Here is a 17,014-nt window from a genome sequence, read left to right on the forward strand (position 1 = left end):
CCGACTGAATTCAAAGTGGGAAGCTGGCATTCAGATCCTTCTGACCTCCATGTGTTTGAACTACAAAGTAGGAAAAAAAACATGGACCTCCATGTTTTTCTTTTGTTAGCAGGAATCAGGCCATCTAACTATGTAGAGTGATGTATATTTTCCAAGTTATAGATTTAGCAAGCTAATATGTCTGTATGTTGATTGATCAAAAGCAAATACTAGTGTATATAGCATAACGCATTTGACAGTAAAGAAGCGCTACTTTGTTTACTGCTCATGCTATGAGCAGCCATGTTGATTTTGTCATTATGTCACATGCTGAACTTCACGACTTTCAGAGGTGGCATTTTCTTTGATTTTCCTAGTTGGAGGTCGGAAATTCAGAATTAAGAGTTTTCCTTGAATGCTGCATAGCTCTATACAGCTCTGTATAGCCCTGCAAGTGTGTAGCAAGCATGAAAATTCAGATGATTTTGTGGGAACAATGAAGAATCCCAGTGAAGGAAAAATGGACCAAAACATTCCCCATTGGTTTCCAGTGTCCTCTGTGTCCTGGACAGAGACATGGAGGTAAGGCTTAATAATTAACTGTTAGTTGGTAAATTGAGTAAAGAATAATAAATAAGTTGCTGAAATAGCATAACTCACAAATACCTAATAAAAAATAAACATGTTGCATTATACTTCCCAAGTAAATACACACAGGAATCCTCTTATTCTCTTCTTTTGCCAGCAGTAAGCAGTTCTAGCTTAAAGCCCATTTGATCTTACAGATGCAGCTCCTTTAAGCAGCTAGGGAGTTGGGTACAAATTTGATCATTAACCTTACAAACAAAAGCTTCTGTGAATTGCTACACTTCTACACTTCTATAGTACATCGAATAACTCTCGATGTTATTATGGGGGGAGTGAGTGTTTAAATGTCGCATGGCCTATATAGGGGATAAGGTGTAGTTTAAGACACGTCCATAATAGAGCCATGGTAAAATGCCCAAAAAAGCACAAAATAAGGGGCAAACTTTGGAATGTATGAACCAGTTTGCTTGAATAAAAGCGCTTCATATTACTGCACAACATAGTTCTTCTGATTCTGTATTTAATTTGTTTAATACAGACAAAATTTTATTTTATAATAAGGTAAGATAAAAATTCTCATTAAATGTCATGGCTGATGTAATTGATATTCATATCCATAGACATTTGACTGGTCCCTATGAAGAATTTCTTTCTTTTTTTTTTTTTTAAAGCAGCTTTTATGTATATATATATATATATATATATATATATATATATATATATATATATATATATATATATATATATAAAAAAAGATCCGAAAGTTCCTTTTGGTTACTGAGGTTAAAGCATAGCATTAATTAGCTGCATTAATAATGTGTATGTGTGTGTGTGTTACACTCACGTTGGCAGCCCTGCTTCCAGTAGTAACCAGGCAAACATTCATCACACTTGATGCCCATCGTGCCTTCTTTACACTGGCAGAATCCTGTGCCATTACAGCGGTCATGTAGTGAACCCATCTGGTTACAGCCGCACTCTAGAGAGAGACCAGAATCAATGGAAAAAAGTTAAATGGGCTGATTGTCATTTAAAAAACAAAACAAAACAAGGTGGTCTAACTGTAATCCAACATCAGTACTGTCTGGAAATAAATTCTGATGCATGGTGTAAATGACATTTTTAGGTAAATTGTATTATTAATGATAGAACAGGGCATTGAACATCACTTCCCACACACTTTATGTCATGATCATCCCTACCGCTTTTCCCATGATGCTTCATGTGAACCAGAGCTACCCTCCTTCCTTAGACATGCAGGAAAGGTCATTTCATCAGTGGTTTTTTTTTAGGTTTAGGGCCAAATCTTTACTGACATAAAGTGTCTAAGGAAGTCTACATTCGTTTTCCTATTCTCCACAGTCTCCCTTCCCTCTCTCTCTCTCTCTCTCTCTCTCTCTCTCTCTCTTCTGGTCAGTCAGGCAAGTCTTCTGGTTGGAGAAGAGTTTTTAAAATATTGACATGGTTGTGATTTTAGCTAATAAAATTCAATAATCTTTAAATGCAGTTAAATGCAGAGCACAAATTCCGAGTATGGGTCACCATACTTGGCCACACTTCACTTCACTTCACTCACTTAATGATAAAATCTTTAATATCAGCAATATAGACTTAAACACTTATGACTGCTTCTACACTAAATGAGTCCTGGTATAAATTTTCATGTTTTTTTTCCCACTTCAGAGGAGTTATGATAATTTGAGACCTTTCTAAAGCTTTCTAAAAATGTAAAGTGGTTTAACAATAGTAAAGAAAAGACTAGAAAAGCGAAACCTTAATTAATAATAAACATTCTGCTAGCACATGTGAATTTTTCAGGCATTTGTTGCTGGTCTGCTCTGTGATTCCGCTTTTTTTGCTCAGCTTTGCTGTATTTTGAGTCATAGCCCTAATATACTCTGTGCACTCTCTCTCTCTGTGTGCGTATGTGTGTTAGGTCAAGCTTGGGTCCTGTGCTTTGCAGGTTTTGCTGCACCTTGCCTGCTGTGAAAGTTCAATAAACATTTTGTAGGTTTTTATTAGTTGCTTTCTCTGTGGAATTCTGAACACAATCAGAACAGCTCATGGTGCCCATTTGACAAAATATATATTTTTTTCCATTTTACATGCTCTTAATCCACTCATTTCCATTTTACAAGCTCTTTATTCAGTGGTCTTAATTGAAACTTGCAATATTTCATTAACAGGATGGTAATGAATGCCAGACTTATCTACTATGAAGTGGCACTAGCATTATCATTACGTAATTATTATTATATGCCATATGGCTTGGTCAATGCTCCACGCAAATTTCAGTGAATGGGGTCATCCATGAAATGCTACACAGATATGTTGTGGTATTTGTCAATAATATCCTGGTGTTCTCTTACTGCATTACCATGGAATTGTCTCTGCCTGTGTTACCATGTTGGTGCCTTTCTTTCTTTTTTTTCTGTTTTTTTTCCCTTGGCTCTTTTCCTCCTTTATTCATTCCTTCAACTGCCTGTTTGTAGTAGTTTTTGTCCTCTCTATGCTACCGTTGATTTTTGTTAATCTGTTAAAGCATAAAACCTATGAATCTATGAATTAACTAGAAGAATAGTTAGGATAAAGTCTGTATGTCTGAGTAACATTGGAAGAAGAATCTTGATAAATCTATGACACAATGCACTTCATTTTGATTGAAGAAAGCCCATATTTATCTATCTCTAAACTGATGGTTCCTGGTCTGATACTACCACTCTACACTAGGGGTGGATACAGTGTAATCTGATTTTAATTTAGGGTATCATAATTCAATTCTTTATGCATCTTGCTGCATCTCATTTTTCATTTCTATAGCTTACATTATGATTTCTTAGCAGTATGACCACTTGCTGCATTTTAAACATAAAACATATTGCACACTATGCTGTACGCACCCACACACACACTCTCGTCGTCCAGCTCAACTGAGGAATTCCTGTAGTAGCCCATGCGGCAGTGCTGGCAGTTTTGTCCACGTGTGTTGTGCTTACAGCTCACACACGTGACAATGTTCAGGTAGTCGATGTAACTGCAGCGGTTGGAGTGGCCATGACACTCACAGTCTGAGAAGAACAGAGAAAGAGAATAAATAAAGAGTTGAACTGAGACATAAAGTATAAAGTATGAGCAAAATGAATTTGCAGATGGGGGTGGGGGTGGGTGGGGTGGAAATGAATTAAAAAGAACAAGAAAAAGGAAAAGATGTGTAAGTCTAATATAGAGAAGAAAGTGTGCTGACAATATTTCACTTTAATCTGTGGAGAGCCTTACTCATTCAATGTGTGTGTCTGTGTGTGGGTGCTTTTTGGAGCATATGATGAAAGCGATTTTCAAGGTTTAGTTAAAAGCTTAGGTCTTGATCTCTTCTCTCTCTTCATCTTCTCTTGTTCCACTCTCTTATTCTCTTTGATGGAAAAAACTAAGTGAATCTCTAAGAGAGGCAATTGATTCCTGATTCACAGATTTGAATCTGCTGACTAGAGTGAATCTCTAATGGCAGCTGTATTGGCGGATCTAGTGAAGTGAAACAGATGTTAAATGTGTGTAGAATGTGCTTGCAGGTGTGTGTGTGTGTGTGTGTGTGTGTGTAAAAGTATATGAATAGTGTACAGGCTAACCAGCAGGGTCTGACTGCACAAACAGGTTATATCTAAGCCAGTCTTAATTGGCTTAATAATAGGTCAGTTTAGAGAGAACTTTAGGCCAGTTGCATGAAGACCCCTTCAGCCAGGAATGCCTGAACCCCTGTAAGTAGAAACTGTAGGCATTAGGAGGAACCTGTCCCACCAGTTTGCTGGGCCAGTTTGTAGAGAGATTGCAGCTTGTTCCCCTGAGTACCAAGGACCATTTCCTCTGGATTAAGTGTGGCTCTATCGCCTTAGAGAACCCTGCCACTAAAGCGGTGGTTAAAATTCTTTGGGTGTACTCAGACCTGGTGGAGATCCTTAGCAAGAAACGAGAGAGTGCCTTCATGGCATGGGCCACTCCACCATGCTCTCCAGTGTGTCCCTGGTCTGTGTGTCCCTTCTATATGGGGCAGTCTTATTACTTTGTGAATTACTTTGTGTATTATCATCAACAAAGTCCCAACAGTTTTGAGATGTGAGCAACAACAACAACAACAACAATAATACTAGTAATAATAATAATAATAATAATAATAATAATAATTCAGAATCTGCTGTTAATCTTCACATGATAGTGTGAGTACATTATTAAACAGTACATTTGTTGTATATTTAAAGGAAACCAATGTCCAAAATATGCAATTACAATACATACTGTAGATTATGCAGAGTATATTGTTTTTATGGTTAAATTGTTCTGGGCATGGATTCATGTGGAGGCCCATGAGATCCCTGAACATGTGGAATAATCCTATTTATCAAAAAAATATACATGTTAGTTAAAAACAAGCAAACTGTTTAATAAGGAAGACTTAGTCTTGGTCCATTCGAGATTCTGAATGTTGCATTCAAATGCTGGAAAATGCTGATTGATGTTAAAAGGACTCTCCCTACAAGTCCTGGATGTTTTATATTTCAAATAATGAGTTTTTAATATAATGCTCAGTTACACAAACTTTCAATATGATTGATATGACCAAAGCACTATATGCGATAAATACAGCATCAAAATAAAAGGACATTGGCAAAATAAAATCAAAACACGTAAATGCATAAATACGGGTTATTTTGTTAATGTTTCTAACATTTATCAGGAAGGATGTACCTTATATAACATACATTGTGTTTTCAGGCCTTGTTGGTGCAACCAACAACAGCGGCTAATGTTAATACTGTGTGTGAGGCATGATTTTTTCCCAAATATTCAATTTGGTAATGTACAGGATTCTATTTCTAGGGTCTCTTTATCTATCCATCTAATCAGCTTTCTTTATTCATCTATCCATCCATCCATTCATCCATCCATCCATCCAACCAACCAACCACCCAACCAACCAACCAACCAACCACCCAACCTTTCTCACCTTTAAAGTCATCATATATCACGCCCTTTAGCCTCTTAGGCTGAGTTCCTCCAGACAGCAGAAGCTTCAGTAGAGCTTTAGAGATAAAAATTCTTTTAATTCACACTGATGCGTACACACACACTAAACTCTAGTCTCCCTCATAATAATAAATGAAGGTTACACTATCTCTACTTGGCCCTGTGTTACCTTTCTTGTTCTCATGATCTTTGTCTTCCCTTTTGATTGGTCTAGCTCGCTCTTTTTCAGATGGTCTCTTCCTCTCTTCCTCATTTTTAGAGTGATGACTTCCACCATGCTCGTTTTCAAACAGGCTTTCTCCTTCATCTTCTTCAGTGTGATGTCTTCTCCCATGGTCTTTTTCAGAGGACCTCTCTGTCTTGTCTTGACTTTCAAAGTGATGTCTTCCCCCATGCTCTTTTCCAAACAGGCTCTCTCCTTCTTCTTCAGAGTGATGTCTCCAGTGTTCTCTTTTAGTGTATATCTCCCTCATTTCTTCACCTTCAGAGTGATGGCTTCCCTTTCTTTCTTCCTCTGCTTTAGAGTGATGTCTTCCCCCATTGTCTTTTTCAGAGAGTCTGTCTCTTGTTCTCTCTTCTTCAGAGTGATGTCTTCCTCCATACTCTTTTTCAAACAGGCTCTCACTTTTGTCTTCAGAGTGATGTCTCCCATGTTCTCTTTTAGTGTACATCTCCGTCATTTCTTCACCCTCAGAGTGATGTCTTCCCCCATGGCCATTTTCAGAAGCGATCTCTCTTTCTCTCTCTTCTTCAGAGTGATGTCCTCTCCAGTGCTCTTTTTCAGGGGATCTCTCGCTTTCTTTCTCTCCTTCAGAGTGATGTATTCCTCCATGGTGTTTTTCAGAAAGTCTCTCTCTTTTTCTCTCTTCTTCAGAGTGATGAGTTCCCCCATGCTCTTGTTCAAACAGGCTCTCACCTTCTTCTTCAGAGTGATGTCTCCAATGTTCTCTTTTAGTGTACATGTCCCTAGTTTCTTCACCCTCAGAGTGATGGCTTCCACCATGGTCTTTTTCAGATGGTATCTCTCTTTCTTCATCTTCTTCTGAGTGATATCCACTCCAATGCTCTTTATCAGAAGGTCTCTCTCTGTGTTCCTCTCCTTCAGAGTGATGTCTTCCCCCATGGTGAATTTCAGAGGACCTCACCGTCTTGTCTTGCCTTTCAGAGTAATGTCTTCCCCCATGGTCTTTTTCAGAGAGTCTGTCTCTTTTTCTCTCTACTTCAGAGTGATGTGTTCCCCCATGGTCTCTTTCTACTTCTCCTTCAGAGTGATGTCTTCCCCCATTGTCTTTTTCAGAGAGTCTGTCTCTTTTTCTCTCAACTTCAGAGTGATGTCTTCCCCCATGTTCTCTTTCTACTTCTCCTTCAGAGTGATGTCTTCCCCCATTGTCTTTTTCAGAGAGTCTGTCTCTTTTTCTCTCAACTTCAGAGTGATGTCTTCCCCCATGGTCTCTTTCTACGTCTCCTTCAGAGTAATGTTGTCTCCCGTTGTCTTTTTCAGAGAGTCTGAATCTTTTTCTCTCTACTTCAGAGTGATGTCTTCCCCCATGCTCTTTTTCAAACAGGCTTTCTCCTTCTTCTTCAGAGTGATGTCTTCCCCCATGCTCTTTTTCAAGCCGGCTTTCTCCTTCTTCTTCAGAGTGATATCTTCTCCCGTGCTCTGTTTCAGAGGGTCTCTCTCTTTCTTCCTCTTCTTCAGAGTGATGTCTTCCCCCATGGTCTTTTTCAGAAAGTCTTTGTCTTTTTCTTTCTACTTCAGAGTGATGTCCTCCCCCATGCTCTTTTTTAAACAGGCTTTCTTCTTCTTCTTCTTCTTCTTCTTCTGAGTGATGTCTCCCATGTTCTCTTTTAGTGTACATCTCACTCATTTCTTCACCCTCAGCGTGATGTCTTCCCCAGTGGTCTTTTTCAGATGGTATCTCTTTTTCTTTCTCTTCTTCAGAGTGATGTCCTCTCCAGTGGTCTTTATCAGAATGTCTGTCTTGGTCTTCCTCTCCTTTAGAGTAATGTCTTCCCCAGTGCTCTGAGGGATATCTACTGTTGTGTTCTTTTTCAGAGGATATCTCTTGCTCTTCCTCTTCTTCAGAGTGATGTCTTCCCCCATGCTCTTTTTCAGAGGATATCTCTTGTTCTTCCTCTTCTTCAGAGTGATGTCTTCCCTCATTGTCTTTTTCAGAGAACCTCTGTGTCATGTCTTCTCCTTCAGAGTGATGTCTTCTCAACTGGTCTTTTTCAGAGGGTCTCTCTCTTTCTTCCTCTTCTTCAGAGTGTTGTCTTCCCCCATGCTCTTTTTCAGAGGACCTCTGTGTCGTGTCTTCTCCTTCAGAGTGATATCTTCTCCCGTGCACTTTTTCAGAGGGTCTCTCTCTTTCTTCCTCTTCTTCAAAGTGATGTCTTCCCCCATGGTCTTTTTCAGAAAGTCTCTGTCTTTTTCTTTCTACTTCAGAGTGATGTCCTCCCCCATGCTCTTTTTTAAACAGGCTTTCTTCTTCTTCTTCTGAGTGATGTCTCCCATGTTCTCTTTTAGTGTACATCTCACTTGTTTCTTCACCCTCAGAGTGATGTCTTCCCCAGTGGTCTTTTTCAGATGGTATCTCTTTTTCTTTCTCTTCTTCAGAGTGATGTCCTCTCCAGTGGTCTTTATCAGAATGTCTGTCTTGGTCTTCCTCTCCTTTAGAGTAATGTCTTCCCCAGTGCTCTGAGGGATATCTACTGTTGTGCTCTTTTTCAGAGGATATCTCTTGTTGTTCCTCTTCTTCAGAGTGATGTCTTCTCCTGTGCTCTTTTTCAGAGGATCTCTCTCTTTCTTCCTCTCCTTCAAAGTGATGTCTTCTCCCATGCTCTTTTTCAGAGGGCCTTTCTCTTTCTTCCTCTTCTTCAGAATGATATCTTTCTCCATGGCCTTTTTCAGAGGACCTTCTTGTCTTGTCTTCTCCTTCAGTGTGATGTCTTCCCCTGTGCTCTCTTTCAGAGGGTATCTCTCTTTCTTCATTTCTTTCAGAGTGATGTCTTCTTCCATGCTGTTTTTCAAAAGACCGATCTCTTTCTCCCTCTTCACTCCAGTGGTCTTTTTCAGAGGGCCTTGTCGTCTCATCTCTTTCAGAGTGATGTCTTCTCCCATGCATGTTTTCAGTTGAGCTCTCCCTCATTTGTTCATATTCAGGTTGATGTCTTCCACCAGGCTCTACTTCAGATGGTTTCTCTCTTTCTTCGTCTCCTTTAGAGTAATGTTTTCTAGCATGTTCTCTGTCAGTTGACCTCTGTCTTTCGTCCTCCCTTTCAGAGTGATCTCTTCTGCCATGTTCTTTTTCAGAGGTTCTGTTCTTCTCATCCTTTATTTCAGAGTGACGGCTTCCCCCATGCTCTTTTACAGAAGGTCTCTCTCTTTGTTCCTCACTTTCTGTATGATGATTTCCCCCATGTTCTTTTTCATTTGACCTCTCTATCATTTCTTCTTCTTCAGAGTGATGTCCCCACCTGTGCACTTTTTTGAAGGGTCCCTTCATCTCGTTATTTCTTTGAGAATAATGTCCACTCCCATGCTCTTTTTCAGAGAGTTTCTTCCTTTCTTCCTCTGTTTCAAAGTAATGTCTTTTCCCATTATCTTTTTCATAGGGTTTTTCTCTTTCTTCCACTACTTTAGAGTGATGTCCTCTCCCATGCTCTTTATCAGAGAGCCTCTCTGTTTCTTTCTCACTTCCAGAATAATCTCTTCTCTCATGTTCGTTTTCAGAAGTTCTTTCTCTTTCACCCTTTCCTTCAGTGTGATGTCTTTTCCCATGCTCTTTCTCAGAGGGCCTCTCACTTTCTTCCTCACCTTCAGAGTGATGTCTTCCCCAATGTTCTTCTCCAGGAAACCCTTTTTTCTCATGCTCTCTCTGTTGTTCATTCTCTTCCTCACTTTCATAGTGATGTCTGCTCCCATGCTCTTTTTCATAAGACCTTTCTCTTCCATGCCCATTTTCTTTCTCCTTTTCTTCCTCATGTTTTTCTGACAGGTTTCTCTCTCTTGTCTCTCTTTCCCCCTCTTCTTCTTCCTCCATTTCTTCTTTCTCACCAAAATAATCCTCTCCTTCTTTTCTTTTATGGTCTGATGGTGGGAATTTGGATTTCAGTTTCCAAATGTTCATGTTATAATGTTTTAGTAGAACTGGCCTCTACTAAATTAAGTCCAGATTGGATTTAAGATTAAAATGTTTAATATAAACAAAGAAAAACTTTGCTATGTCTTGGGCCGTCTCAATGGGTGGGCGACTGGGGTGTTGTCCCAAACCCATATTTATTATGCATCAGCTAAAATTATAGCAACAAACATTGACAGTGAAATGGATGTTGAGGTGAAATTCCTCATGACAAATGCAAAAGATCTGACAACTCACAATAGTCCAGACCATTGGTAGAGGCTATGGCAAACAGTGAAGAAGGTATGTATGTCTTAATTTCTCTATGGAAAAAATCTGGCAAATCTGTCACTCCATATGAGAAATTATGAGAAATTATTATGCTATTAAGAACATTATTATTAGTGTGCTATTGTCAGATAGAAAGAAACAACAGCAATATCAGTGGTCACCTCCTGATTAGGTTGCTCTTCTGTATGTGAAGTGTATTTGATTTGGATTATCTAATTTAAATCTCATTTAATTGGACTTCTTTGGCTTCAACTTACATACGATTAAATGTTATAGGAATATTAGGGGAACTATATGTCCTGTCAGGGGTCCTCAAGCTTAGTTATATATTCCTATTCATGTCCATGCTTGTACTGGCATTTTTCTGAGCTTTTCATTTAAAAGATTAAAAAGTATTCCAGTAACAATATTTACAGTAACAAAAAACAAGACTTCTTTGAGAGGCACATATATTTCCATATCAATACCAGATACCCCAATTTCATTTTCCATTTAAGCCTGTATTAAATATTGACATCCATATTATGTTATTTTAATGGGCTATGTGGCATCACTGGCACAATGATGGAGTGCACTAACTTACTCACTCTGCTGGATTCCTACAGACAGGAAATCTTACGGCATCAATGCAAACATGTTATGTTTGGTACTATAGCTTTATTATATTGCACACAAGCAATAAAAATCCCGCTTTGGGCCCTGCACCCCACTTGAGACAGCCCTGGCTATGCCACATTATTTTAAAGAGATAAACATTATGGTAACTGAAGAATTAAGTGTTAAAGTGTTGTTAAAATGTTGCTCTGAGCACTAGTAATGGCAACACAGTATTAATAAAAGGAGGGAAAATGTACTTACTCACAGACATCTGTAAATATTGTAATGCCATATAAGATGCTTAGTAGCAAAAGCCAACTTGAAGTCTGTTTTTTTTTGTCTGTAATGCTGTTTATTTTTTGACACAGAAAGTTGACTGATACCTTTCTTCTTGCTGTCACTCTCTTTCACTTTGATGCTCTTGCTTTCCTTTAATCCTTTCTCTCCATATTTTCCCAAAGGCACCTCATTTGCTCCAGAATCCTCTGAAGGTGATGTGGGAGAGGCATAAAGGCAATGCAGAGATGATGATAATGACAAGGATCCTGATGGTACCCTTATTCTCTCAGTCTCATACATCAAACAAACACAAACATGTTTTCTAGACAATTAGGATTATCTGCTTAAGCTGTGCACTCTGATACACACTACCAAAGTGTTCGGTTGCTTTCACTATGCACCAAACTAGAAGTAATATGACTACACTACAACTAATTAAGCAACAGAATATAAGAAGGGGTGTGTTATTCATGATAGCACATGACCTTAAGTGTTCTGTTGCTTTCATACTACAGTTTACAAAGTAAAAAGAAAAGTACAATTTGTTACAAAATTGTTTCAGATATCTATTTTTTAATATCAGTCATCTCTCCCACCACAAAAAAGTAGTTCCACCACAAGTGGCTTGTTGCTATTTAACAAATTAATATACACAATATGGTTGCTGTAGAAGCGTGAAAGATTGTGTAGAATCTGCAAACTAGCAGCTAGTTCGGAAATTTCACTTGACAGCTAATATAGTTATCATTTTTGCTTGCAAAATGCCAACTGAGATTATATTCTTTGTGCACTGCATCACTATACTTACTAACGCATACTGTAGATGTTGTAAGTTGTATGTTATTTTCTAAAACTTCCATTTCTATTTTATTTTTGTATTTGTTAAGCTGTGGTTAATTGTGGTGGCTGAGAGATGCACAACACTACCAAAATTCCACATGACAACAAAATCTGACAACACAAAACCAAACATCAACACCGAAACCTATTCACAACAAAGAAAGTAGCACAGAATTGTATCATACAAATACTAATTTACCAACACATTCTTTCCTTACCAACCAAACTACCAGTAAACAACAACTAAACTCTCACTCATTTCACATTCACTCTTATTCACTACTAAACTAATTTCTCCTCAATACACTCTTTCACTCCTAAACACCAAGAAATATCTTTATACTACAAGCAAACAAGCTATTTTCCAAATTACATTTTCACACCATTTTACTGAATAAATCAGACTCTATCTTAGACTATCTTACTGGTACCTTCTTCAGGCTTTCTTTCGTCTTTTTCTTTCCTGGTATTTGGGTTTTTTGGGGTGCTTAATTACAAATGTGAAGATAGGGAGAAAATAGTGTATAGGAAAAAAAAAAGATTCTCATTAAATGAAAGTGCTGATCTAGGATTGTTTTTTTCAAGATCTGCTTTCACAAATGGTTTATAGATTAGACAAACAAATAGTTTAATCTAAAACTATATAGAACTCTTGTAAATAGTGCACTAAAATAGAAGAAGGATTTCTGTATAGCAAACAATAATGTTTATCAATGTACCTAGTACCTATATGCTGAATTATGAGAACGCTGGACCCTTCTCAATTCCCCTATCTGCAGTGTTATAAGTGGACAGGGCTTCTGAGATAATAGCGAACATAGATTAATTGGTTTCAATAGAATATATTATTATTACATTTACATTTTTAGCTTATCAGGATGTGTATAAAAAAGAGTAATGTGCCTAATACTCAAGAGCTCTTAGTGGTCATCAGGGCAGCTATAAATGATAAATAACTACACTGATTAAAAACATATGCTTACATATGCCAAATGTAGGAAACTACATTTGAATGGATGTACAGTATATGTACTAATGCATTTTTTTTTCTAATTGTACAAGTACATATGTACATTTTTTTTTCTAATTGTACAAGTACATATGTTCTGCATGAATTTATCTGAATATCAAATCTGATATCAGATGTTCAGTCTCTTCTTTGGGATAGCATTGACCAAAATAACTGCACTTTTTTTTAATAAAGCTTTTATAGGTTTTTATAGGTAAGAGAGCTGAAAATGGATTTTTTTTTTATCAGCTGCAGAGTACACACTTATTTCCCACAATGCACTCTTCCAGTCCTATTCCTGTGACACTCTGTAACAATTTCTGTCCTCTCAGCCACAGCACTTGCCGACTCAGCAAAACCTTATAAACATTTTATTTCTCTTTTTATCGCTCTCTCAGCATCTCTTTTCGGTTCTTCTGATCATTTTGTCTTTTGATAATCCTTCAAATTTGTCTTTTTTCACTTCCAGAATCCTTTACCACAGTCAAGTCAAGCTGTATTTATAAAGCTCAGAATCACGAGCATGGGAATACAGTGTAAAGTATTTAAAAAATTACTTAAAAATCTTTAAAAAAAAAAATTTTAATAAAAATCTGACAAAACAAAACCACTCTTAATTTACTCATGAGAGCAATCTGAGAACTGAATAATATCCTTCTGTCTAAACTCTGCAGCCTGCTACACCCTTGGTGCAAGGGATGATGGGAAGACTCGAGATGGTTCCATCCTAAACATACAAACGTCATGAAGCACAGAATTATCACAGTAGGCTGCATTTGCTAGTCTAATATTATTCCCTCACTAGTTTGCCTCCATGGGCCTTCTTGCTCAGAAAAGGCTGTACACACAAGGTTTATGCAAAATTAGATTTGTCCAATTAACTTTCAAAGGGGAGAAATTCCAGACTAATTGGAAAGTCACCAATTATTCATATTTTGTACTGCATATCAGCGACCAACAGGACCAGCATTAATCTACTTAGATATCAATTACAGATTTAGTTTCTTACATGCTTATTGACAGCATGGCCTTTCACACTTGTCTAACTTCCACAGAATGACAGGGCTGTCAGATTCTCTCTAAATTGAGTTCAAATTTTAATTATATAAAATATTTAGTGTTTACATGCATTCAAATCATAAAGAGTCTTTAATTTTATACAGTCACAGAAAGAACAAACGCTATAAGTTCATATCATGAGATATCATGAGAAGACAGTTTCAACATTTGAAATGTTGAGTGCATATTGGAAATGGAAATGATTAACTACTAACTAGTAATATTACGTACAATATATGATGCATACTTTTTGAATTTTTAAATATTTAATTATTCAAGCAACTCATGAGTCATTTTGCTAAGAAATTCAGGAAGTGCATGTGCTGACAGAATTATGTTAAGCGACTAAAACTAGAACATTGGCTCATAAAATATTCAAATGTGGATTTTTTTGCATTAAAATACATAAATATTATGAATATTAGAAAAATGCAATGCATTCCAACAGCTTTACAGAATAGTATTTGCTTCTTCAATTCCCCCTTATACACACTGAACACTAGTTATTATTCAGGACCAGCACCTGCACTACAAATAGCAAATTAAGCATGTATGCATGTTTGCGCTCGAGTCCAAAAGCAGGTCCTAATGAATGCTATTTAGCTCTCACAGTCACTACTACAGGCTAAAATACAGATAATATGATTATTGGTAAAGCAATGAAATCTTTATTGATAATTATAGAGAAATTAAAACTGGACAAATCAGGAAGTCTTTCATTTCCTATGTCTGGTACAGCACATCAGTGTCAGCATTTAGCTCACAACCTTCCGTTTACCACGCACACACACACACTTGTATTACCTGTCAGGATTTGTGAAGCTCTATCTTGCTTCTCCCATCCTCCATTTTTCATTTCCCTCCATCATCCCTCCTCTTTAGCCTGCCCACCTTACACCACATTAAGTTTGATTCATTTGGCTCTGTGAACTACCCATTTATCAGTGTTTTTCATTCTCTGTGTGTGTGTGTGTGCTGTTTGTGATTATGCAGTGTTTATATGCTTCTGTGCACTTTCATAAATGAGAAATCCCAGCTCTCCCAGCTTCATTCAATATGCGGATGCTCTTTAACCAATTAGCTACGTAAGTGTGCACTAATATTCCTCATTGCACGAGGCTACCCACAGTTCTCTGCAGAGGACAACTGGCATCACTCTGTTGGTGTGACTAAAACAGAAGTCAGCTGTTTTGGTGTCTTGCTGACTATGCTGCTGGCTTAGAAGGCAGCAATTCGATAACTATGAAGGTTGTTTTAAAGCAGTGGTTTGAGATACACTTCAAATGCAGCAGTGTGTCACCACTTTGCTAGGACATTTATGTACATACACTAGTGTTTGTTAACCCCAAAAGTCTGTTAGGCTCATTGGAATACTTTGTAGAAAAGCTGCATCAGAAATCAAACTACTACTTAAGTTAAAACAATAATTTTATGGCACAGCGCTGTTGAATTATTGAATCTGATTGGCCAGAAGTTGTTGATTAATTTTCTAAAACAGCAGCTCTGGTAGTAGTTCCGGCTACAAGGCAAATCCCAGGTTGATCCCGTGCTTGTTCTAATACACTATCATTTCTATAGTGACAGCAAATTCACAGAGACTTGCTCCACATAATCTAAGCCTATTAATGAACAAATTAAATATGTCAATAAAACATGCTATTGAACAAAAAAACATATGTGTAAATGGTTATACGGTGGAGCTTAGAGATATTTATTTAACATTTATGGAAGGAGTCTCTAGTGTCAGCGCTTTGTAACAGTCAAAGGTAAAAATGCTCGTTTAAGTTTTGTGGTTGCTCAGTAACATGTCAAGCTGCACTTTTTTAAAAATCAAATTTATGATATGTCAATCAGAAATCAACTTTGGGTTGGTAACATCACATCAGGTCGCAACAGACCACCCTGCTGTTGATTATTTCCCTATAACAGCACGCGCCGTCATATTTTATTTCTTACTTAAGAAAAGAAACTGATCCATTTTGCAGGTGTTTTCTGATGTAAGCTGCATCAGAACCGATGCACATGATAATGGGATACATATACCAAGGAATAAACGTGTGCTGCTTTTAAAAAAAAAATCAGTCAGATGGGACTCTGTGCTTCCAATTCTTGACAGTGTAGGAAACATTTAATACATTTTGGACACACTCTCTAGGCACACTCCAGAATATAGGTACTGGAACTCTCCTGAGGGAAAACTGCACAGTTCTTGGATGAGTTCCTGTTTTGTATTATCGCCACACTGAGGCTGAGTGTTTCGATGTTACCATTTATGTCAGTATATATAAACCAGATAGATGGGGCTACAGCGATCACCTGCACTATACTCTGAATCTAGTTTTGCTGATTGCCACTCCAGCACCATTTATGCCATCCCACAACAAAAGCATTGCTGAGACAATCCGCTTTTCCTGGTCATGCCACACCACGTCTGATGTACACAACCGTCTCTTGTTAGCAGGTGTGTGATTCCTGCAAATTGACAGCCCATTCTTTTTGGCTAGCTCCACTTCAGTACTTCCTGATCGAGAGAAAAATATCTACTATAAAGTAGAAACAAAAAAGTTCAGGAACTAAAAAAGGCCCAGGTTCCCCTGGTGTAAATATACCTAAGGTTCCTGGAAACATGCCTGAGTTCATGAATTCCTGAAAATATGCCTGTGGTAGAAATGTTAGTACTAAGCTCTTATCTGTGCTAATTACTAGCAGCTAGCTCTGTCTATTGTCTAAATTAAACTAAGTACTGCTTTTCATCAATAAAAATCTTTCTTACTTAAATTAACGATGGAACAATGTTAGATGTCAGTGTTAATGTTAGACAATGTTAGACATTGTCTTTCAATAATGCAGCCTTTTGCGTCACTTTTATCTGAGCTTCTATGCTTATTTCAGATATGATTTTATTTTATTACAGGATATATTTACTACCTTAGCAGTGAGATGCTAAAAAACTTGTATGCTTTTAGGGAGAAGACTCTTAAAAAGGTAGGATATGACACAGGATATGTGTGTTTGGGGGGATTCTTATACATTTAGTGCTATGAAATTAAGGCACATTTGCATGGAAATTGATGTTCTCAACTACAGAGGAGTATCCACCTCTTTGCTGTTGTAAAACACTTCCCCTGGTATAAGAGGGTTTGATTTGTTTTTCACTATGTAAGCAGGTTTTCCTCTCCAAGGATAACAGGCTAGCAACAATAAACAGAAATCCCTGTTGTTTGCTCCTCTGTGG

At 37.6% G+C, this 17,014-nt stretch overlaps 1 protein-coding gene across 1 annotated transcript in view; it reads right to left on the minus strand.

The window, feature by feature from the left end:
* Positions 1-17,014, minus strand: part of ntng2b (netrin g2b) — a 73,677-nt gene that overhangs the window by 4,683 nt on the left and 51,980 nt on the right. The window contains exons 6-7 of the mRNA XM_026929321.3: positions 3,468-3,635; positions 1,412-1,546 (exon numbers count right to left, since the gene is read on the minus strand). Coding sequence (XP_026785122.3) covers positions 1,412-1,546; positions 3,468-3,635 — 303 coding nt within the window. The remainder of the gene's footprint in view (positions 1-1,411; positions 1,547-3,467; positions 3,636-17,014) is intronic.

This window comes from Pangasianodon hypophthalmus, chromosome 15 (genome assembly GCF_027358585.1).
Source record: "Pangasianodon hypophthalmus isolate fPanHyp1 chromosome 15, fPanHyp1.pri, whole genome shotgun sequence".
NCBI lineage: Eukaryota > Metazoa > Chordata > Actinopteri > Siluriformes > Pangasiidae > Pangasianodon > Pangasianodon hypophthalmus.